Raw genomic sequence first — 23,844 nt, 5'->3', positions numbered from 1 at the left:
AAGGGCCCTCCTGGCTTCGGACGAGTTTCGGAAGTAATGACACAACTCTGCTTTGTTCTGACCCCTTTCCAGCTGCCAAATGTCCAGCTTAAGATTTCCTCTGGCTCTGGGGCATCCAAGTGTTTCCAATGCTTGAATGTAATCAAAGGATAGCTATTCTAGGAGGGACAAAAAATACCGAGTATTGAAGCTGAAAGCAAGATATAAAATCTTAAATATATTTGTCATATTTCCACCATAGTTTATTTTGTAAGTATTGAAGTCCTTGAATTCACAGCTAGGCACATGGAATATCTTGGGAATAGCTTCCCCCCCCCCCCTTATATACGACAGCTTTAAAAAATGAGGGGAAATTACTAGATAAATGAGGCCTTGAAAAATTACAAATTCTTCATGCAAGAAAGCTCTTGCTTACTTTGATATGCAAGATGAGAAGACTTTAGGAATAACTTCTGCAGAAAATGTGAAAAGTCTGATCTGGGTGACATGATTTGAGCTGTGTGCTTATCCCAAAAACATTGTCATGTGTGTATTCACTGTTCTTGTACAAGCACTTGTAAAAAACCTCATGAATGCTTAACATACAAATACAAAGAGTGATATGTTCAGTAATTCATTTGGCACTGTGTCATCGAGGTCTGGCTTATAGTATACATTTACTGCCAGTGCCAAATAAAATATCAGTGCCATATTTTGTCTGCATTGTCATCCTTTGTGCCAGGAAGAAGAAAATATATCAGCAAATAATGTCAGATAAAAATAGGTTTATCTGAACCTCGTGCCAGATGCTCAGCTCAAGGACATGGGTGGGATAAGTGGCTGCAAACAAGAAAGGGGTTCCTCCAGAACCAGTGCTGCTTTATTCCTGCTCACAGGGACTTGAAATAACCACAGCATCCAAGTCATGTGAAATGAAAATGTGGTTCTTGTGCACTGGCAGTAGGGGAGCTCACAGGAAACACCCTGGCAAGCAGAGAGTGCTTTCTAGGCACTGTTAGTGCTTGGAAATTGGATGTATAAGTATCTGTTGCTTGGACTCTGGTCACAGGGATCTGTGCAGTTTGGAAGGTGGTTTCTGTCCTGGAAACCTAAACAAGCTGTTTTTAACTCGCTGAGCTCCAGTTTCTGAAGAGGACCTTGATCATGTTCATGGTGGGCTTTCTGATTTCCCCACAAAATACTTTTACCTGAAGTGTTTGGCATTTAAAATGTAAATGGTCATTTAAAATGGTCATTTTACTAATTTTCTTGACATGGAATCCTGGCTTCAATTTGAGCAGGAGTCATTTCCCTACAGTTTTGTAAGGATATAAAATGCAGCTGAAGGTATAAATGAAGCACAACACTTCTTGGCTTCTCCCAAGGCAGTTTGACAAGGGACTCTTGCTCTCTGGATTCTGCTGCCAGACAAACTTAACTTTAGGGGAAAAGGGATGTATACAGAGTAGGTGTCAAATTTGTTACCCAAGGTTGCCTTCTGTCAGGGTAAACAATGAAAAATACTCCTCTCTTTGAAGACAGAAAAAGAAAAACTGGATGGCTGTGGATGGCAGAGGTAGGAAAAGCGTGGGAGTAGAGCAAGACAGAAATGAAGGTAACAATCCAAACTATCCATTGCTGCCTAAGGCTTCTTCAGCATCTGGTATTTAGTGCAGTTTATATGTCAAGAGCAGATAAAGGGAAAAAAAATCAGGCTGAAAACATCCTGGAGGAACTGAGGAAAGATTTTGTTTTGCAGATTTTGTGAATTATTTGCACTGGCTGCTGTCCAGCTCAGTCTATTTATCTTGTACTCCAAGTGGCCTCATATCAGCCCTGCTCAGAGCTTTAGTGTGACTGGTTCAGCTCCATTCTCACCTTCCAACTAATGCTTCAAGATATTCCTTATGAAATAAAACAAAGCTGAGATTTTAAAAATGTGTAGGTACTCAGGTCTGTTCTATATTTAGGCAAAGAAAGTGTATTTTTGCAGCTGCTTAAAGACCTTGGCTTTCCTCCTGTACCGTGGTCTCCAAAGGACAGTACTGGCCAGTTCTGCAGTTTGAGTTTGATTGGTTTTAAGTGTTCTTGGAAAAAAGTAGTATGGATTATTGCTCAACTGACCTGTGCTGATGGTGAATGTCGGGAATCACTTATACAGAATGTCCAAAAGTCAGTGTCTTTTCCTGGCCAGGAGTTTGTCTGTGACAGAACAAGATGGAGAAAAAATTGGGAAAGCTTTTAAAGGCTCCTGGGCATTTGTAGACCTGGGCAGAGTGCTGGATTTTCTTTTGTGTGTGATAGTTTTGCTCCACATGGAAGGTACCCTGTTCAGTATTCCTGAGCGTGTCTTGTGTGTGAAGTGTGATTAAACAGTGTTGACCAGCTGTTCTGGATTGCAATCCTTATAATAGGAAAGGTTTTATAGATTAAAAGTGAGTTATTGAACCAGCCTGATAACATGGGCAAAATAATTAACAAGCAGTGAGGCACAGATTTACTGTTAGAGAGAACAAAGGCATGAAGTGATGTTAAAACTGAACTCGACATTTGTCTTTTTATTTTCTTCTTTTTTTTAACTTAAATATAACTTCTTAGGGTTGTTCTCTCCATAATTTTTATTTTCTACATCTGCTTGACGTTTGTGTGGGATTAATTCTGCCTTTAAATCTGCTTTTCTCTCTTTGGTACTGTGTGATCTGAGACTTCTGTGACTCCTGCATCCCCCTCTGCTTTTTGTTGAGGTCCTGATACAGAGGGTAAAGATAGTTTTAAGGCAGTTTAAGGCTTGTGCTGGGGTTGCATTCATTCTGGGAACTAAAAGTATCCATCCCCCAGGGAGGAGGAAGAAGTTTCCTGGTCTGTTCTGGAGCCCTGCACAGAAACTGGGCTGAAGGCAATGCTATAGAACAGTTGGGTAACATTAAAGAAAAGTATATTCCAGCTCAGAGATGGGATGAAATGTATAATAAATGATCATCATCTCCTAGAGACAAAGCTTAGAACATTCTTCAAGATTCAGAATGACCAAAAAAGTGCTGGAGATGAAATAGTTATGCATAAACACCTCCAGTATTTGTATGAAAAGTTGCAGCCATTTCCAAGGCTCAGTGGATTAGATGAAGTTTAGGTCACTGTCAGGGCCACCAGCTGCAAAACAGAGACAGATGAGGAAGAATGACCCAGTGATTGTATGAACATCCTTCCATATGATTCTGATTTATAATCAGAATGTTTGGAAGCTGAAGACATTACCTCTATTTCTTGTATTTATGAAAAAGGAAGACTCCTTTTATCAGTTGCTGTGTTATAAATGAATGAAGTGCATTTTAAAAATCAGGCACAGTATTAAACAGAAATCCAAACTGTGGTTAATGAGTGATAGTTGGAGTAACAGCACTGTCTGCTCACCCAGCCCCCTCTGTGGAACTCACGTTCCCCTGGACTTTGCTGTGTATCACCAGTTACATCCTGACACAAAGCCAACCTCCTGCAGCTTATTTCAATTTCTTAGAATTCCTTCCTGAATTGGCATTACTTCTTTATAACATCATCATCATTTGTGGAGAGCTGTTACTCTGTCCCCAGGGGCACTCGAGTCAGGGCTCTGAGGGTGATACAGAGAGTTTACATCAGTGTTCCTGTCATCTGCTCCTTATGTCCTTCTCTGTGTCCGTGGCTCATCCTCATATTAACCTGCTTTTCCTTGTCTTGTGCTTTTATAAGAAAGGGGAAGGTTAATTTATTCTTTTTTTTTCCCCGTGCAGAAGATGAATTTATGCAATGAATTATAAGATAAATTTTTTTCTTTTAAAGTAATTGGGTTGTTAGAAATGCTAATTTTGGACGAAATACTTTAAAACACCAGATGATAAATGTTTGTATTTGTGGAGTTCCATAACTTGCAATACACACAATTTGGCTTGTAGCTGAAAAGTTCATACTCCTGCAGCAGTACTGGAAAATGATTGTGAAGTCTCTTTGGTGTATACTTTTTTTGGTTAAAAAATACAGCATGTTCTCCCTTCCTGCTTTTCAGGTAGGAAATGCCTACATTTATTACTTGCAATGATCAAATTGAGAAACAAAGAAGGAAATGGATACATATTGTAAAAGTGGAATGTGAATAAATTAAACTAAGAAAACGTGAACTGTAAACCATCTGTTTTCTATAAAGGAGTCTTTGCTAATCCACATAACTTTTATTATCAGAATACTGAAGTATCTCAAAAAGTAACCCTTATAAAGATGAAATACCATCCAAAAATATGGGGAAAGGCAAAATAAATTCCCACTATTTTGAGGCTAAAAGAAGAAATGGAGACACTTGGATTAAATAACTAAATGTAGTTATTTATCTTCCTTTATTTTTAGTTTTTACAATAACCTCTTGTGGCTGGTGCTTCTGCTGAATTGCTAATGGAGACACTGAGCTGTGAACCAGATCAGGCTTTGCTCTGTGTTTTCTGATTCTGCTGTTAATAAGCTCATTAAGCTGTCTGATGCTTGTTAGATCTTGCTGTTTACTGATGAAATAAGATTTTAATACATGTTTAGTTCTTAATTTACAAATCTATTTTCTTCATAAAACCACTAACTAATAATCTGAGAGTAAATACTGGAGCAAACATGAAGCAAGTATGTTTTGTTACCAAAATCTGGTGGCTGTGCAGTGGTATAATTGGTTTATCCAGAACTCTACACTTGCATGGCTGCTTTGAGTACCTGGATCAGGGTGGATGTCTGTCTGCTACAGGACACTGCAGAGTGGAGCATTGTAGGCACTCTGTTCCCAAATTTAAGGAGCTGGAATATGCCTTGGAATAGAACCATAGTTGGTAGTGCTTAAAAAAAAAAAAAAAAAAGAGTTAAAATTCTACTCTATGGAGGCACTAAGCACTTCCCAGTAGGGAGGAGCAATCCCAGCAGGTTACCAAGCTCAGGGTAATGAGAGCACAGACCTGGCTGTGGAATCAGCAAGAAGGTCAGTGCACAATGTCCTGTCTCCAGCAAGGGCCGTAAGCAAATGCTTTGGGAAGGCTGGGAACAGGATAAGCACGTACAATCCTTGTCTCATCCTGTCTTCAAATGTTCTTCCATTCTCCAGCTATTTTCAGATCAGCTTTTTTGTACCTGCTGTGCTTTGTTTAACAACCTGTAATGGATCTCTTCCAAAAAATACAATTCCTTGTCCAGTCTTCTCTTGAAACACTGTAAAATTGCTGCTGTATGCTCGGGAACTCGGTTTAAGGGCTGACTTTTCACTGCCTGTTCACTTTGTACCTGGGACATAATCACTTGATAGCTCCTAATTTTGTGGGGATCTTCTGCATCTCCTCTTAGGCATTTCTTTGCTGAGCTTGTGAGTGCCTTTTATGCTGTTTAGACAGAAGCCATTCCTTACCTTTGGTGGCCTCGTTACCTTTGTCAGATCCTTTTCTAATCGTGCCCTATGTAGTTACACCGACTACCTGAGGGTTTGGAAATCAATTATTTGATTAATGTCTGGGTGAATCACAGATTTATAGTGGTGTCTTGATGTCTCTCATTTTCTCTTTCTCTCTAGTTACTCTACATTTCAGTTTGCTGCTGGGTACTAAGCCAGTGTTTGCATTGAGCCACCTACTGAACTACTTGAGTCTTGCTCCTGAGTGGTGACAGTGAGGTCACACTTCCATCTTTTCCTTGGATATCACTTCCCATTTAACAATGATGAGTTTCATTGGCTGTTTTAGCATCCCAAGGTCTTGTTGCAGTCCTTCTTCATCGATCCTTAGCGCTCGTAATCTCCTTTCTCAGCCCTCCTTGTCCATCTCTTGCAAATATTTTCAACTGAATAAATCCCAGCAGGAATTTATCCAGGCCCTTTGCAAAGCTCCCACCAGTGGGATCCCTCCACAGTAAGAACTGCCTGTATATTCTTCCTTAAAAACCTCTCAGAAATTTTGATGGGCAGTTTGGACCAGGATCTCCCTCTTCTACATCCTTCAAGATTCCCTCAGAGAACTCCAAGAGATTTTCAAGGGCAGAACATTGTGGCTTTTACAGAAGCCATTCCCAGTCTTACCAGAGCAAACTGCATTCAGCTCAATATCCATGAATTCTGTTCTTTATTGTGAATTCCCATTTCTCCAAAGTCTGTAGTTCCCTGATCACCCTAAAATCTTTCTGGAAGAACAGTGTCCCATTTGCCACAGATGAGAGAGGGTAACATTAATTGAAAGAAAAGTGAGTTATAATGGTTCTGTTTGTGATACAATTTTCATGTTCCATTTGAAGGAGTTAAATATAATAAGACTCAAATGGGTTAAATGTCTAAATAAGCTCTAAAGCTTTCAATAACTGTCAGTTGGACTTAAACTGTAAGAAATGTATATAACTAGTTGCTGCAAAGTCCATATTTTTAATTCTACTTTAAAACTAAAGCTAAGGTTGACTTGAGAGATGATTTTAAAAAGCACTGAGTTTGTGATAGAAGATATAATATTCCTGCTATAGATGGATAGTGTTCTTTTTTTTAAAAAAGCTGAGCAAACCTTTCAAAAAAAGCCTCAAATTTTAGATTTGCATTTTATGAACCATTCACTTAAAACCTGAAATAGCTGAAAGCTTCCCTAAGGTTCATATACTACATGTTTATATTGCTATAAAGTTATAAACATATAAGCTATAAAGTTATAAACATATCTAAAATTTTATCTAAATATTGTAATGAGTATGCATATGTTCCTTGTTCACAAGCCAGAGGTACTGGAGGTTGATAAATGTTAATAAATATGTTTTAAGAGGGAGGAAGACAAGATTATATTCGTGGGCTTACAATGAATCTTTATGTTAAAAATGTGGCAGTAGGTATTTTCATTTTCTTTAAAATTGTTTCACCAGAAACCAAAATATATGAAGATGGGCTTCAGAAAATAACTGAAAATTCTTTTTTTTTTTACTGTTGAAAATTGTGATTCTCCCTCACAGATAACAAAGTTTTAATAGGGGAAAAGTGCTGAAAAATAAAGAAGGAAAAAAAAAGAAGGCAATAAAGTGCTCTATAGTGTTATCATACTCTGTAGTTATTTGGATCTGTTTCTAGGCATAAGACACCAAAAAAATCTGCATAGCTCAAGGATTATACAGTATTTCAGGTTCCTTAAAGCAGCTTTAATTCTACTTTGTAGCAGATTATAGCTCACTGGTATTAGCTTTGCAAAGGGATAGTCTAAAATAATGGTTCAAAAAACCTGGAATGCTTCTATTTGTACCTGTTCTACCTGACTAACAATTCTAATAAAAAGACTATGTTACATTTTTCTGTGTTTGCTGGAGTAATATGGGCTAAAGCACAGGTAAAATGGAAATGCCAGTGGTTCTGTTGTGTTAATGCTCGTGCTTCCATCAAGAGCGTGATGAAAGGTTGTATATTGCCTATGTTACTAATAAGCTGAAATATCATTTGAAGGATTGTGATAGCTGAGGTACAGATAGAGAAGTAAATGTTATAATACACCTTGTCAGGTCACTTAAAACATAGTATGGGGAAGGGTTTTTTGATTTGGTTTGGGGTTTTTTGTGGTTTTTTTTTTTGGTTGTTGTTGTCTTTGTTTTGTTTTGTTTTTTGAGAAAAATCAAAGTTTGATTTTCTTGTCCAGTTAGAAACTGGAAGAAGAAACATTATTTCTGGGGGAGGTGGAGGAACCTTGTGGAAGTATTTCTATGACCTTACCCTCCTGTGCTGCTCTCTAGTGTGTCTGTTTTGCTCTGCTGTCAGCAGGAGGATGCAGAGCTGGGAGGATTTTTGCCCTTAACTATTTGCTCCTATTGAGTGTGACATTTGTTCGTGTTTTAGGCATTTTGCAGTTGGATCACTTTAGAACACAGAAGTTTTCTCAGGTCAGTTTTCTTCAGCTTAGGCAGCTCACCCAAGGGTGAGCCCACCATCAACCCAGGTACATATCAGACTTTAATGCTCAGGTGAGTGCTCTTTGTTCCTACTGTTACGGTTTTGACTCCACCAATAAGAGGACATTTCCCTACACTAAAATCCAATCTCCACAAATGAACCTTCAACAACCCAGACTATCCAATTGTTCCAGAATGGCTGTGAATGACCCCCAACTAAGGAAAACTGTCCCTGTACACTCATTAACAATCCTTCAGTGAAAGTAAGCATGGAAGTAGTTGTCTTCTGCTTCCTGATCTTCCTCGGTGTCTTGATTGTGCGTCTCATGATTGTCTTCTGCTTCCTGGTATTCCTCTGGTGTCAAGAACCGCCGGAACACGGGTGTCCTGAGCCGGGTTGGCTTGCTGACAGTCACATTTTGTTCTCCATAGTAGATGGTTCTGACGAGGGGGAAGCAGAAGAAGGCGTAGCTGCTGATGGGGCTCGTCAGCTTGTTCTGGTCCACGCGGATGTAGGTCAGCTGGTGGATGTTCAGTGGGTCCAGGGTTGGGCACATCAAAGTAACATTTATGTCTGCAAGAGAGTGGAAAAAATCTTAATTAAAATGCGGAAAACTAAGACCTTTTGCCAGAGTGAAACTCAAGGTTTTGAAATTTAAAATGGGAAATACTTTTGCGGTGCACAGTAATGTCATCTTTGTGTTTTTAATCAGTTTTGTAAATGGCAGTGATGACAGTTTTGGAGTTTGCAAAGTATAAGGTTGTGGAGTAAAAAAAAAAAAAAAGACTTCCACTACAGTGTGTAATTAGTATTTTATGTTAATGAAGTATTTTTGTAATTCCTTTTCTCTCTATGTTTTTATCAGTTGCCGCATCAGAAACAATTTTCAAAAAGTTTTTAGCTTGTTATATGAAAAACTGGTATTAAATTTTACAAGGAATTGCAAATTAGGGGTAAACTGAAAAATCAAATCCTCTCTAATTTCACCAGTTTGGTCTCAAATGACTGAGGATGTGTTTACAATGCATCCTGAAGAAAATGGGTTGATATTCTCCCTGTACTCCTCCCACAACCAGTGCCAAAATCCACCAAGTTTTCTGCTTTTAAGGAATTTTAGCCATCAACATACTTTCAATTTCGTTGCCTTCAATATACAGGTGCTGCAGACTTCTTGGAATGTAGAATACTTGTTTCAATTTGTTGTGCCCCAGGTTAAGTTCCAGGAGGTTGGGCAGGTTAAAGGTGTTGTGCGGGATGTTCTGCAGGTTATTGTGGGACATTCTCAGAGCAATGATTCTGGGGAGTCTGTGGAAGTAGTTTTCTGGAATATGAGAGATGGAGTTATTTTCAAGAGAGAGGTGCATCAGCGATGACGGTAGATCAGGAGGCATAGTCTGTAACTTGTTGTTGCATAAGTTGAGCTGCATCAGATTTTTCATGTTGGAAAAGGGTCTGTCTTTGAGCACCGAGTCATCAAGTAAGTTACTGCAGAGGTCCAGCATGGTGATGTTGGGTAATCCTTCCAGGGCATCCCCAGGTATCCGGGAGATCTTATTGAAGCCAAGGAGGAGTCTCTCCAGAGAGCTGGGCAGCGGGACTGGAAACTCTTCTAATTCGTTGTGTTGCAAATGAAGTTGCACCAAGCTTGAGAGTTTGGCAAAAACCCCCGGGTCAATCATATGGATTTTAATTTTGTTGTAGCTGAGGTCGATTTCCCTCACAAAGGTGACGTTGGTGAAGGGTGCTGCAGGCACAGCTTCGATGTCATTGTTCTGCAGGTAGAGTTGTTGGGCGTGACTGGGGATATTTGGTATCGCCTTCAGCCTCCGATGGTCACAGTACATGGACAAGGGGAAGGCTGGGGGGCAGAAACATTCCCTGGCACACTCGGCTGGGAAAGGAAAGGGAGGAACTTCAGCTTGCGTGTTCGGGTTCAAATAATACGGAGTTTGATGGTCTGGCTCGTCGTACTCATCCTCAAAATCATAATCTTCATACTGACAAACGACCAAAGCAGCCCAGAGGAGGTGAAAGATTGATTGGCTCAGAATCCCCATATTTAAATTCATATGTTGTGACCTGTTGATGAGAAGGAAAATTAAGTTTTAGATAGTCACAAAGTAAGTTTAACTTTTAAAAAGCAGCGATACATAAAGAAGTAAGTAGAATAGTGCCTTTCTTTGGCAGCACTGTCAGTGCCATTATTAACAAAACCAGAATAAGCAGCTGTGAGTCATGTCAGGCTCTTCAACCTAAACAGCAGCAGATGAGTCAAAATGTAACATTACAGGTCAAAGCACAGAAACCACCAAAAAGTTTGAGAGACTTTGCTCAGTGTAGGATGAGAACCCTGAGGCAGAGAGAGGAAAGCAGATATTCTCAGAGGTTTGTATAATGACATCCATGTTTCTTAATGTATTCTTGGTACTCTTAATATTTGGTTACTGAACGCTGTCAGTAACAAAGGAAATGAGACTTAAAAATGCTAATTTCCTATGAAACCTAGTGGTGATTGCCTAATGCATGATGTACTCTATGAATTGAACAGGAGAGAGAGAATTCTAAGAAAAAAAAAAAGTAGTAACAAACTCGTGGTATTAATATATCCTTGTAATCTGGTGTGACCCAGAGCCTGTGTGTGCCGATGGCTGGGTGGAATCATGTGCCATGGTCAAACCTGCATTGTTAACTTTTTATTTGAGTGCTCCTGCAATCAAATTTCACGACTGATGAAGACCTTAAAAACAGCTTTGAGTGGAGTCAGGTGTTTGGAACCCCATTGTAGGTGGTTCTTTAGCAAAGCTCCCGATCCCTGCAGCATCACCAGATGTCTGAGCCCATCTGAGCAACCAGCAGAACCACCGAGAGCAGCCTCCCCCTGCAGACACCGTCAGTGCTCTGTGCTGACAAACTGTGCTGGGCTGAGAAGCAATATTTGTGCTTCAGGAGGAATTCACTGGGTGCTGGATTTCAGGCAGAGTGTATCAGGAGAATATCTTATCTTCTAATCAGTCCTGTTGATGTCTACATAGGTAAAATCTGTCTCTAAATCCTGTAACTCCATCCTGGTTTTGTGAACAGACGGTTACACGACCTGTCCTCCATTCCCATTTCACACTCTTGGTTTCCTCTGGATTCCTATGACCCCTTCTTCAGTTTCAGTCCAGAACTTGAGCTTCACCTTCCAGTTCCACCCTCTCAGCATTTTTACTACGTCACAAAATTTCCAGTTAATAGTTTTGGTTCTCAGTGCCACAATTGTCCTAAGAAACCAGGAGGAACAACTGAGGAAAGTCTGCTCAGTTTGGGGAAAACCCTTTCTTAGGCCTTTGTGGGATTGATCCACTTGCCATGTGGATGGTGTGAAGAGAACTACCATCATGCCACATGGAAGGATAAATAACAGGTGCCAAAATCTCCCAGTGGTTTTGTGAAGAAACTGGTATTTGGGGGGAACTCTTTGTACCTTGGCAATGGGCGAGTATATTTGATATTTACTCGAATAGTAACTGCCCTGCCGGTCCTGCAGGTCACTTCTCAGAGCACTGAGATACGAACACTTCAGGAGATATTTCCAAGAACTTGAAACAGTCATGTCAGGGAAAACTTGATAACAAGAGACACAAGTCGGACACGCTCCATATGATAAACCACATACTTAGAGCTGAAAACAGAAAGTCTTAAAAGCACAATTCTCTACCATCTGCAACGAACTCAGAGCTCAGTAACGCTATTTGTAAGGAGGCTACAAACTATAGAACATGCATGAATCACCCCTTACTGAAAAAATAACACAATCAGTTCATTTCAGTCCTGCTTACCAAGAAAACTTACTCTTTGGAAGTCGGTGAAGTTCAAGTTGTAGAGGGCAGCAAGTTCTTGTGCTGGTGAAATCATCTGAGACTTAGCCTAGTGCAGCTGGAGGAAAAAAGATCTGTCTAAGCCATATTTTGTGGTGAGGAGCCTTGTGGGAAGGCAACACGAAATAACAGCCTTGGCCCCTCTTCTGATTTGCCAGTAAAATAAAAAAAAAAAAGTGCTTTGTGCCACATCATCAGTTGCTGTAGATGCTGTGTCATAAGGCTGTGAAGCAATTTGTCCTTTTGTTAAAAATCACTACACAACAATTTGCAAAATTCTTTCAGTGTTAACCAGTTCCCATTAAAAAAAAAAAAAAGAGAATAAGACTTCAGAAATGATTACAGAGGTTATTAGTTCATTGGATCAGCTGCAGTGATTGCAAAGGGTTTGTCCTCTGAGGGTGAAGTTAAGAAACAGTAAAAAAAAATTCACCTTTGCCAAAACCGAGGGGAAACATCTTCCATTTTTGTCTCCCCAGTCTACATTTCCTGTTTCCTTCCTGCAAAGCCTTGTGCTCTGCAGTGCTGTCAGAGTGGTAGTGGTGAAGTTAAGGATTCACAGTAAGTTTTTACTTTTTTGCTAAGTTGTGCAGAGAGAGCATAAACCTTGCGAAAAGAGCAAGTATGACATGAGACATAAACCATTTTACTCAAGGAAAATATTTTTTTGTAGCTTTTAAGGGGAATTAAAGAAAAAAAGCACAGCTATCTGCCTTTGATGCTAAGTGATACCTAAATAACTGTGATATATGCAAAAAAATGGAGATAATGGACAGGTTTTGTGTGAACTGGATTAAGTGTTTGATTTATACAAAGCATTTAATTATGCTTTTGGTTTGGTAGAAGAAGTTAGTATTTCCAAGTCTATTCAAAAGAAAGAATCTGGTTCTTAAAGATGTTTCTTAAAAAGTACCTTTGGAGGGATCATGTTTTAAAAAATATTGCAATACTAAGTTTCTTTTTTTGACTTTGAGCTTTGTGACTCTGATTTGCTCGACCTTTTCAAGTCTCTTCTTTTACACTGAGAACAGGAACGTGTTTAAGAAGACAAATCTTACATGATTCTAAAATTTGGGATATACAGAAAAGCACCAGAAGTCATGGCCAAAATAATATTGTAGGAGTTGGTGAATACTGGAACTAAACTAAAGCAGTCATGTATTTATTTATATACAAGAGGGAGGTTGAAAGAGAGAAATTAAAACTCCATAATCCTCAATTAACAGTACCAGAAATAGTTGAAGAGATACGTTGCACCACTAATCCCAAGTAATACTGAAAAAGAGTAATTTTTGGAATAATTAGAATACATTCATAACAAGAGATTAAAAAACCCACCAAGTTTGATGTGCCCAGTTAGTAAAATGTTATTGGCTGCTACAAACTTTGGGAATTTTTTAAGCACAAGACAAAGAACATGTTGCAGATCCTTGGAAGTTTTGTTCTATTAACAGTTCTAAACAAAATATGTATAATGTTTAAAGCAATTTTATCTAAAGATAAAAGAGTTTTAATTCCATACCTGATATTTTTCTTATTGTTTCCTTCTTCTGATTGTGTCCCAAAGTCTCTTAAGCTATTAAGAGACTTAAAATCTCATGGGGCATTTAAAAATCCATGGTGGCAGTGAAGGAGAGTCTGTCCTTTTGAGAAACTGTGGTAAAGCTCTTGATTTAAAGCATTTTGAGCTGCAGATGATGATGCAGCTCTGGCCATGGGATATATTGAGATTCAGTTCCTGGTTTGTTGCCTGAGCCGTCTTGGAGACAAACAAATCTCTACTTTGTGATCTTGGTCAAGTTGTGTGGTTGGATCTTGGTTTTCATTTGAGGTGTGGTAGGAATTTCCTTACAAGGAGGATAATGAGAGGGTTAAATTTAGCATCATTCGTGTAAGACATTTTGTTTCAAAGACTGAAATTTTTTTAAATTTTCAACGTTTTGGTTTTCAGTTTCAGAATATATTTCATAAAGACTTATTTTTACCATCGAATTTGTGAGCTTTTTAACGCAGTTGTGATGCAAAGTGCGATGTCTGTCAATGTAGCAGTCAGGGATGGTTTCAAGCTGATTTATTTTCTTAAGCCAAACTTGATGGACCCTTTTAATAAATTAAAATATTTAGAATTTCGCCATCTCCATAACTTCACTCAGCTTAGGAGGCTTGACAGCTCTTTCAGGTTTGTTTCGGGACTGAAGGCATAAGGAAGAGATCTGTTCTAGTATTGAATGAATTCAGGTTAATTTAGCTAGTTGAGTACAGTCAACCTAACACATTTGAGATTGCCAAATTTTAGACAAAATATTCATAGGATAAAGTAGAGAAGATCACCAGTGACATTGAGGTGAATGGGACTGGCCCTGACAGTAAGAAGGTATAAATTACACTGTTTGGCCTTTTCCTTATATCCACTATTTTAAATTCTTGGGGGTTTTTATGTTTGGGTTTTTCTTGGTGAAGTTTTTTCCTTTCCCTCCCAAACTTGGAATATGAAGTCCAGAGAAAGGAGAAGGGGGGGGGAAAGAAAAAAAGGTGCATCTTGTTTATAGAGAATTAAAGGAACTCAAACAAAGCCAAGCTGCTGAAATTAGACCTGAGGACTGTCTTGGGCACGTAATTTTGCTAGAATTCGGAAGTTCTTCAGCAGAGGGAATTCTCTACTCTCAAATGTCTGAAGAAAAACCTCAAGCTCAAAACTTTTAAATCCTCAGTCGACAACTCGGCAGGAGTTCTGTGTTTTAGATAAGAATTGGTGATGTTGGTTTGCTGTGAGTGATTGCACGGTAGAGAAGTCAAATATAACGAGGAACTGTGAATTGTAATTTGGTTCCCTGTAAAGCCTGTGGGTTTCTGAAGTAGGAAACAGCCTTAGGCACGAGCCATCTGCTGGGCTGCACTTCTAGGCCAGGCTGTAGGCACAGAAGCTTTTTGCATCCTAATTTCTAGGTGTTAACTACCAATCCCCAAATGCTGTCAGAGCACCTGCAACCTGTGTGAATCATGTAGATGGTCTGAAAAGGCACTTCTTGTCCTTGCCATCCCCAAAAGTAACTGAGTGGGAACTTGAATAGTGGCTGCTGGATTTATTTATCCTGTGCCAGAGCTGGAAATCCAGTGTCTGCAGTGCAGAGCTCAGCAAATCAAGATACTCAACTGCTTGTTCCTGCAGAGGCTCCAGCCCAGCCAGAGCCCTCAGTTCAGAACAGCCCTTCCAGGCTTCATGTTAGCCTGTTCTTCAGTGGAAAGCTGTTCCAGGAGCGTGGAACAGCTCTCCCTGTGTGAAGATGTGTTTTTAAAGGAAAAGGTTATGGAAGAGGGGCCATCAAATCATATCAATAGTCCTGCAGAGCTGAGACAAGAGCCAATCTGTTTAAAAGAGCAGAGGAAGGCAGAGCTGTGCCATGTGTGGGGCTTTGCTGTTGCCCCTGACCTGAACCTTGTTGTGTGGTCTCAATTTCCCATTCAGTAGGTGGTATTTCAAGGTCAAAGCTCTGGCAACTCCCTTCTTGTGCAGCCCGTTTTGAAGCCTTTTGCTTTGTTTTTCTAAGAGCTCCTGGGAAGAACATGTTGAGCAACAGAAAACAGTTGAGCTTATTGACCTTGTGCCACGGGAGTTAATATAATCCCATTGGCAGCTTTGAGTAACCTCTGCTAATGAACAGCAATACACTGAATTTTTAGAGCTGAGTGTACTAGAAGCATCCAGAAGCAATACTTTAGGGAGCCCTGGTCTCATAAGTGGATAATGAAACATCTGCATGAACACGTGCAGTGAACCACTGGCATTGCAAAAGCAGACTATCAAATCTCCTGGCACGTCCAGATTTGTAACACTGAAACTTTCTGAATGGAAGGGTGAGTGTGAGCTTTTTTGCAATGACAGTATCAATTTACAGCTGTTGACTCTGAAAGACTGACAGAAGGGGAGGGTTGTAACATTTTTCTGAATGCATTGCTGGGTTAGAAACCTTAGAAGGTTGTTATACTACAATAATAGCATTACAATAATATTATTAACGCTACTGGGAAGGGTTGCTTTTTTTAAATAGATGGGGTTCACTTTCTAGTGCAGAGGCATTTAAATAGTCCTCAACATAGAATGTTTATACTAACACAGTATCATAAACAATCAATAATGGAATAACAAGTTTAAAATTCATGTAAGCATTATTAACTTGCAAGTAGTGTGTGGTTACTCTAACATACCCTGAAAACCTCTGCTGAGGAGAGTCACTGTTGTCAGCTGACACATTTTTAGTCATGGAATAGCTTGTTTAATAAATATACTTTGCTTTATAGTTTGTGGTTTTGTACTACCTGTTTTGGCTGTTTCAAGACTGATGACTGTGGGGAGTATTTTCCTCCCGCGTGGGGTTGTGGAATATTGCCTGCTGAACTGGAGATTGTGTATCACTGATTACACCAATATATATGTAATATTACACCAATATGGCAATGTCTGCCCTTTCTTGCAACCACTGTTTACTGGTGCAGGTATATTCCTTTTCTTGGGGCAGCATTAGCAGCTGGGCCTCAAAGTTTAAAAGAGCCTTTATTTTGCCTGATTTATGCCCTATATAAAATTATGTAAATGATCATAGTATGTGGCAGGTGTCTTGCACTCACTAATAAATATTGTAAATAAAACTAAAGGAGCATGGTGTTTTGTAAGGGAGGAAAGTGAGGAAGGCCACACAGCTGAATGTCTGTTCCAAAGCAGGCACTTCTACTCCTTTCAAACAGAACTGCTGCTTTCAGTGCCCTAAGCTGAGAGATGCCCAAAAGAGATAATGTGAATTCTACTCTACCATAACAATTTATATCAATACCTTATCCATTACCTCATTTCATCCATTCATAGCTAAGGACTTTCTGCAGTTTTGGTAAAAGAACTAGAAAATGTGCCTGCAACTTCAGATTGTTCCCAGGTTTGTATCCAATCTGTAAATCATATGCTTATAAGCTTTTTTTTTCACCACTTTCAGGCAAGGGTAAGGAGTAGTTGTCTAAGTTATTTGCCAAAGAATTCCTAAAGGATCATGCTTAGGAAAATGTTTTGCATTAGCAGAGATTTTCCCCTTGTACGTGATGGAAAGAGCTTCCTATTTGCTCTTTTGAGTGTGTTTAAGAGTGAAGGTTTTTGCTTTTACAATGACTGTAGAATGTCTTTCTTTTCTTAAATATCTATTGCTCTAGAAATGTTCAAACCAATACAACTGTCCAGCCTGCTGGTGCAGAGGATTTTACCAGGCAGCCTTTCAGCTCTGTCCAGTAGTCTGGAAACTGGGCATCAGCCTTAAACTGGTTCTTCATTTTTAATATCCTGTCTTTCTTACAAAGAATTAAACCCTCTCCTTTTAGCACAAGGCCTTATGGAGCCACAGCCAGCACTGCATTTAGGGCCTGCAGTCCATTATTTCAGAACCAGAGTCTGGGACTTGGAGACTTCCACAGAAACTCCAGGTGTTATTACACATCATTCATTGGGACCCTGGCATATTGTCCTGTGAGGAAAAAATATTCTCTTCAGTTACTCTCCCTTTTTATCTCTGTTGTGTTTGGATTTTATTTTATATTAACACTGGTATGGGAGAGATGCTTGGCCATGCACTTGTATTCTGCCTGACATGTCAAATAAATGTCTTTTGATTTATGGCAGTTAATCAAAAGAGAAGTGTTTCTCTGTGGTTTGAATATTTGTAAGTCACAGCCTCTTCTTGGCAGAGCTGAGGGAGGGTCTCATTTTTACTCAGTCACTGTGGCTGAAAGTCTTCTGCTTCTTCTGTTCTGAGATCCTGCAAAGATCCTATGGTGAGGACTTGAGCTTGGTTCACACTTAAATCAGCATTCACAGAATCACAGAATGGTTGGGCTGGAAGGGACCTTACAGAGCATCTCATTCCACCCCCTGCCATGGGCAGGAGCACCTTCCACTATCCCAGGTTGCTCCAAGCCCCGTCCAACCTGGCCCTGAACACTTCCATGGATGGGACAGCCACAGCTTCTCTGGGCAACCCTGTTACTTGTAATTTCATTCGGAAAGGTGACTTGATCTTGGCATTAGTTACAGATCTTCTGTGGTAATAACAGCAGTGTCCTTGTTGCCTTCTGTCCTGCTTGTGACACCTTCTTTTGCCTTGTCCTATCACTTTTTGAAGGGTGGACTTAATGCCTGCAACCATTTGTAGCCAGAATATAAACATCCATAATGCTTTTGTTTATAAAAAAACCCCAATTATTAAAAAAATCCTAACTGGGTCTTAGTGAGGGGATGGCATGAAACCAGTGCTTTGAGTGATTATATTAAACTTTAGCAAAGTTGAGCTGGTGGGAGACAGAGCAGTTATTTGCGAAGCAGTTGCACGTCGGGCAGATGTGTTTTCCATGCTCGCCTTTTCTCCTCTTCTCAGGTTGCTGTGCACTCTGATTTTGGGAGGGAGCTGTGAGAAGCATACATTGCCCTCTCTGTGCTAAGCACAAAAAAGCAGTAGCAGTGTTCATCCATAATACACAGCGTTGCTAAGGCAAAGCATTCCTGAAACAGGAGTCACGAAATGTTGCCTCACGTACGTGCGCTCCAATGGAACGTGCTCAAGGGACACAGCACAGAGGTTTTTAGTTAGTATGGTAAGAAACATTTTATATTTCTAAAATACTCACTGTGCTTGTGACTTTTTATAAAAAACAGGTATCGTTATTGATGATAAAGAGCAACTGCTTTTTTTCTTCTGTTCATCTGTTGGATGGAAGCAGTTAGAAGGGTGTTGAAGATTGGGTTTAGATCAGACTTATTTTCTACTTTCCTGAAATAGAAGACTGTGAGTTTGTAAATGCTAATTGTTAACTGCAGTGCTGACATGACAGATAAGGGGTCTCCTGGCATATTGCTTAAGAAAGTGCTTTACTTTATAGCTGTGACAGTGTGAGATTTTAAGTATGTTTTTCTCTGCACAGCATCACAACAGACTTTATCTTCATGTGAAATATGCCAGATTTACAGGCCTCTAAATGGGAGCAGAGTTTGTCAGGGAGAACATACCTGCTACTGTTGAGGTAGGTGTTTACATGGAACATAACTTCTAAAAGTACCCTGATTCTTTCATCTCAAAACTTATCATATTCCATTGAGGCTCTACTGGTTGATGTTAAAGAACAGCATCAGGCAGTTCAAGAATTTGGGGTCCAAGTATAGTGTTGTACTGACATTTACTATTGCTCTGTTTCTGAAAGGTGTTTTTTTCTATGTTAGCAATTTTATGAGTGGAGTTTAATAAAAGTTCTTTTTTGCCCTGTGAAATCTAGTATTTGAGAAAATGAAATATTAGAAATAACACTTTAAAGGAGGGTAACATCTAAACAGAAATTGTATGTATTGGCTTAAAGTATAAATTAAAAATATGCACTCCAAAAAGCCAAATAGGCTTTAATGAAATTATTAATTTCTGGCTATTAAACACCAACTTTTTCTTGAGCAAGTAATAATTACCTTGCATCACAGTAGTGCTGCTGGAGAAATGAGTAGACAGTTGCTTTTATTGTTGCTACAGAATACTGGATTATTATATCACTTCCTGAATTTAGGCTTTTTCTCATGATGTTAATACACAAGTGGCTTCTTTGCTTTCTTCATGCTAAAAAATGAGGCCCTTTGAGTGACCTGTGAGTGAGTCACTTGTTCAGTCTGTCCGTTGTTTCACCCTGGAGAAAAGAAAGAAGATAGAACTGACAAGAAGAATGATGTGGTGTCTGGATCTCCTTGGTGGCCTAAGCAGGATATAAATTTTGGTGAAATGCTATCTTTTAGAATGGCAGCCCCGTTTTCTTTTCCACAGCTGAGAAACACAGGAGTTAACATGTTATGTAAAGAGCATTTCTGAAAGGAAAATATTTTCATTGGTCTTTATATCTAAAAAGCCCTTGGAAATACCACAGGCTGAAGGATCAAGAGGCAAGTCCATTCTTGTGGCCGTGCCTTGCTCCCGCTCTGTCCCTCTGGAAATTTTACATCCTTTGGCACCCTCTCAGCCAGAGATTTTTTCCATTCTTAGCAGAGAATGTAACTCCGTGAGAGTTCCTGTGAATGTCATTGTGAGGAGAGAAGATGAATTTCAGCGTTGCACCCCTGACTCTGACCCAAACCTTGGTGGGGGTGGTGGGAGGTAGCGGTGCAGTGAGCCTGGGGTGGGAATCACTGCCCCACGGGCACAGGGCTCTGTGGGGCTGCTCTGCTGATCCAGGCTTGTGAAATTCCCTGCTGCTGCACAGGGACTGTGTGGCAAAACTCAGCTGTGTGTGGAAATGGGTGAGATTCTCATCAAAACTGCATCCACAGTCCTGCTGGGCCAGAAATCTCATCGGCTTCAGGTTTCTCCTGGGCAGGAACGTGAGTCAGAAAGGGTGCTGGTGCCTGGGGGAGCCTGGCTGGGTGTTGTGCCCACTGCAGGCACAGCAGCACAGTGGTTAAAGCCAGACTCACACTTGGGCTGCTCATGGTTTATAGGAAAAGTCTGTCTGTTGGCAGCACGTCCTGGTGAGCCAATCTTTTATTGGCTCACATCCCAGCTCAGTTCAAAATATTGATGACTTTTGGAAGCCTTTCTATTGGTTTAATACTTAACATTGTCCTCCATCTCACGTGATTCATCAAGAATGGAGGGTAAACCTTGCATTTATCTTAGCAGATAATTTAGACAGTGGTATGTGATACGTGGCATTTGGAATTAGAGCCAGATTTTCATTTACTCCAGGACTTTTCCATATGTTTCCTATTAGCAGCTTTGTTCTCAAACCTCCAGTCTCCCCAGAAAGGAGGGGGGGGAAAAAAAAGTCTCACCACAAATCCAAAAAACAATGTTAAATTCTAAACATTGAGGAAAAAAATGGGCTTCAGAACATGGTTTCATTATTTTTAGTTAACCATTGCTTTTATTATCATGTTGCTGTTAAATTCTGATCAAAATGAAATGAAACCAAACAGAGATTAATATTTTCTTTTGCCTGTTGTGGTGTGCTGCAGTTTTTCTGGATAAATACTTTTAACTGGGATTTGAATGAATATTGTATATAATTTAATGTTGGGAATTGCTGTCTTCCAGAGATAGCAGCAATTGCTTCTTGGGACATAGGTAAATGCTTTTTAAAATTACATAAAATTCTGTTAAAATTGCTTAACAGTGAAGTTGCATTAGATTTGTTGTTCATACCCTGGTCTAGGTGGCTGAAATGTTCTGCCACTTTAGCAAGCCAATAGGAATGGTTAAAAATCTGCATATCTTACACACTTTTTTCTAATGGTCTGGTCTGAGTCATTTCCCTCACTTTTGGGAAATGCAGGTGCAGGAATTCCTGATGGGATACTCATGTGAAACATTTTGGAAGTTTCTGCTATGTTTAAAATAGCCAGACTTTCCCTTCTTGCTTTCTTAAAGAAAGGAATCCCTTTTTGTGTCACTTATTTCACTTGATATTTTTTAGCCCTCACTGCCAATTATAACAGAATTTGACACAGTACGGAGGGAAATATTTCTGTCCTTGTTATTAACTTGTGAAAAACAGCAGCTGGGCAGAGGAAAGTGCTCCAGAGAGGTCCTTCAGCTGAGGAGGGGACAGTCACAAACGCTCCTGCTTGGAGTGAACAGCCAGAGGGGAAGAGGGAGCAGAGCTGTTGAGTAACCCCTTGGCAGCCACACGAGTGGTTTGGTGTGAGGTAGAGACCAGCTGGAGGAACCTGAGGCTTGTGCGTTCACATCTGTAGGAATCCGGAATTTGTCCATGGAATGACTTTGGGACAGCAACACTGGGAATGAAGAGATTGTCCTTATCCTGAAGCAACCCAGGACAGTCTGGGCTGTCTTGCCACAAGGACACGTTGCTGGCTCACATTTAACTTGTCCCCTGGGACCCCCAAGTCCTTTCCTGCAAATCTGCTTCCCGGCCATCCAGCATTCACCAGCGCCCAGGGTTATTCCTCCCTAGGTACAACATTTTGGCCTTGCCTTTGCACGAGCTCCTCTTGGCCATTTCTCCAGCAACACAACCCCAGAGGGTCCTGTCACCACCCCTGCCTGTGTCATCAGTGAACTCGCTGAGGGTGACCTGCCCTGTCCTCCAGAGCGTGGTGGGCACTTGGCTTCATTTTCCTGATCACTGGATTCCTGCAGGTGTTGTGCTGGGCAGAGGAGAAATGCACTGTTAATACTGGACAAAGGAAAAAAAAAGAACAGTTTTTCACCTTCTAACTTGTTCAGCAGCAAGAGAAAGCCCTTGGATGATCTGTAGATTCCTTACATTAGTGTGTGGACAACCACTTGATTCTGAACCCATTTGTTAAACCTATGGATGCATTGCTGTGAAGGAAATAAAGAAGATAAAGAATATGAGGTGGAATTGGATTTTGTGATGGGTGGTTGAGGGTTGCATGGCATATTTACAAAACTATTCTCCAGAAGTGTCTTTCTCGCAGAGCAAACACCTCAAACTAAAATGATGTTGATGCGTCAAAGTTTTGGTTCTGTTTGTTTGGCTTTTCAATCTGAATATGAAAGAAATCCTGTTTTATTTAATGTATGTTTTGATTTACTTGGTATGTGCTTGCCACAGCTGATGGTGCAAGTTAAAATCATGATTTAATAGTATCTTATATTTTTTAAACTTCCTGTATCATATTAGGTTTGCTGGTTTATATCCTCTAAGGCTGCATTTTTCCTTGTGTTGCTATGTTTGAGGTACTGCATTATGTTGATACTGAGCAAAGAGACAGGGAGAAAACTTGGAAAGATCAGATTAATTAATCCCTTGGTAAATTAGTGGTGTAGAGCAAGACAGAAATCAGCATTTGGAAGTGCTCAAACAGTAGCTTAATACTCAGACAGGCCACTCTGCTCAGTATTGGTGATGTTTATTGGGCTCTCACTGCTCAGGAACAGTCTGTTAATTATTCTTTAGGATGCCTTTCCCCTCTATTGGTAACGACAGGCTGCCATCCTCTGGTCAGATTTGTTCACCGTCCTGTAGGGACCTGGCAGGTTTCCAGAACAGAGAAGCCCATTCAAGTTTTAAAAGCTTAGAAGGCACAAACACTGTTATTTTTTTAATTAGAGGAATGTAGTTGCTTGTACAAGGAATAAGCAGTGAGAAAAGACTGTTAGAAGGGTTTATATCAAATCTCTTTTTCTCCCTTTTTCCTGTAACATTTGTGGAGAATGTAAAGGTGGAGTTGATTTCTTGAGAGTTTCTCCCCATCTGCTGATACTGAAGTGCCTTGTTCTGTGGAAAGGCCACTGAACTCCAGTGTGTTATCATTAGTTAGTTGCTCTTCTGTTAATTGCTTTACTTTCCATGTTCAGAAACCACTTCAAAGCAGTGTTGCAGTTCCGTGGATGAATGTTATCTGTATCTACAGATGCTGACTTAAAGAAAAAAAGCACAGCTATCTGCCTTTGATGCTAAATGATACCTAAATAGGTATCATTTATATCATATATCATATCAGACTGAATGCAGGTGAAAAGGAAAGAGTGAGAAGGCAGGAGAGTTTTTAAGGCTTTGGAAGGAGAAGGTCAAAATTATGTGGTTTTTCTACCTCTTAGAACTTTGCTACATTTTTCCAAAGTTTTCTCCTTATCCTGGGACTTCAGTAGTGGACCTAAAATTGGGTGAAGCTCTTAAAAGAGTGACTGTAAAGGATTCAGAGGTTTAGAAAGCACTTGGTTACAGGGTTCCTGTTGTCCATTGCAAAAACCCCAATTAGATAAGGAATTGTTCACTTTCTCTGTTGTTTTTAGGCATTGTGACTGAATTAGTGTGGAAAAATGCATTCTGTGACACTGTGAGCTTCTACTTTTAGTAAAGCTACAGAACTTGAACCACTTTTTCTGTTTGTGTTGTCACGGTTGAAATGATGTAATTAGTATAGCATGAGTATTTAAGAATACATTTAAACCAGAAATTCATATCAATTTAATGATTTTTCTCTATTTTATTTGCTAGCACTGTACTTTGTGCTTTCAACTGAAGATTTGACTGAAGTCCCACTTATTCAAGGTGAAAACTGTTAACTTAGTGCTCTGCAAAGTAAATGAAAATTTGGAAATTTCCATCCAATTTTTCCTT

The 23,844-nt window shown here is 39.9% G+C and overlaps 2 protein-coding genes across 2 annotated transcripts in view; one reads left to right on the top strand and one right to left on the bottom strand.

Moving 5' to 3' along the window:
- The window catches only part of CENPP (centromere protein P), a 117,800-nt gene that overhangs the window by 24,609 nt on the left and 69,347 nt on the right, over nt 1–23,844 (top strand). The gene's annotated exons all lie outside the window — the stretch shown is intronic.
- On the bottom strand, nt 8,127–9,942 carry OMD (osteomodulin). Its single transcript, XM_050312647.1, has 2 exons — nt 9,003–9,942; nt 8,127–8,446 (listed from the first exon to the last, which is right to left on the bottom strand). Exons 1-2 carry the CDS (start codon nt 9,940–9,942, stop codon nt 8,127–8,129), a joined length of 1,260 nt encoding a protein of 419 aa, XP_050168604.1.

Source organism: Myiozetetes cayanensis, unplaced genomic scaffold, assembly GCF_022539395.1.
Source record: "Myiozetetes cayanensis isolate MyiCay16 unplaced genomic scaffold, myiCay2020 scf18, whole genome shotgun sequence".
Lineage (NCBI taxonomy): Eukaryota > Metazoa > Chordata > Aves > Passeriformes > Tyrannidae > Myiozetetes > Myiozetetes cayanensis.
Note: the sequence above shows the minus strand (reverse complement) of the source record. Positions and strands in the feature narration are given on the sequence as shown.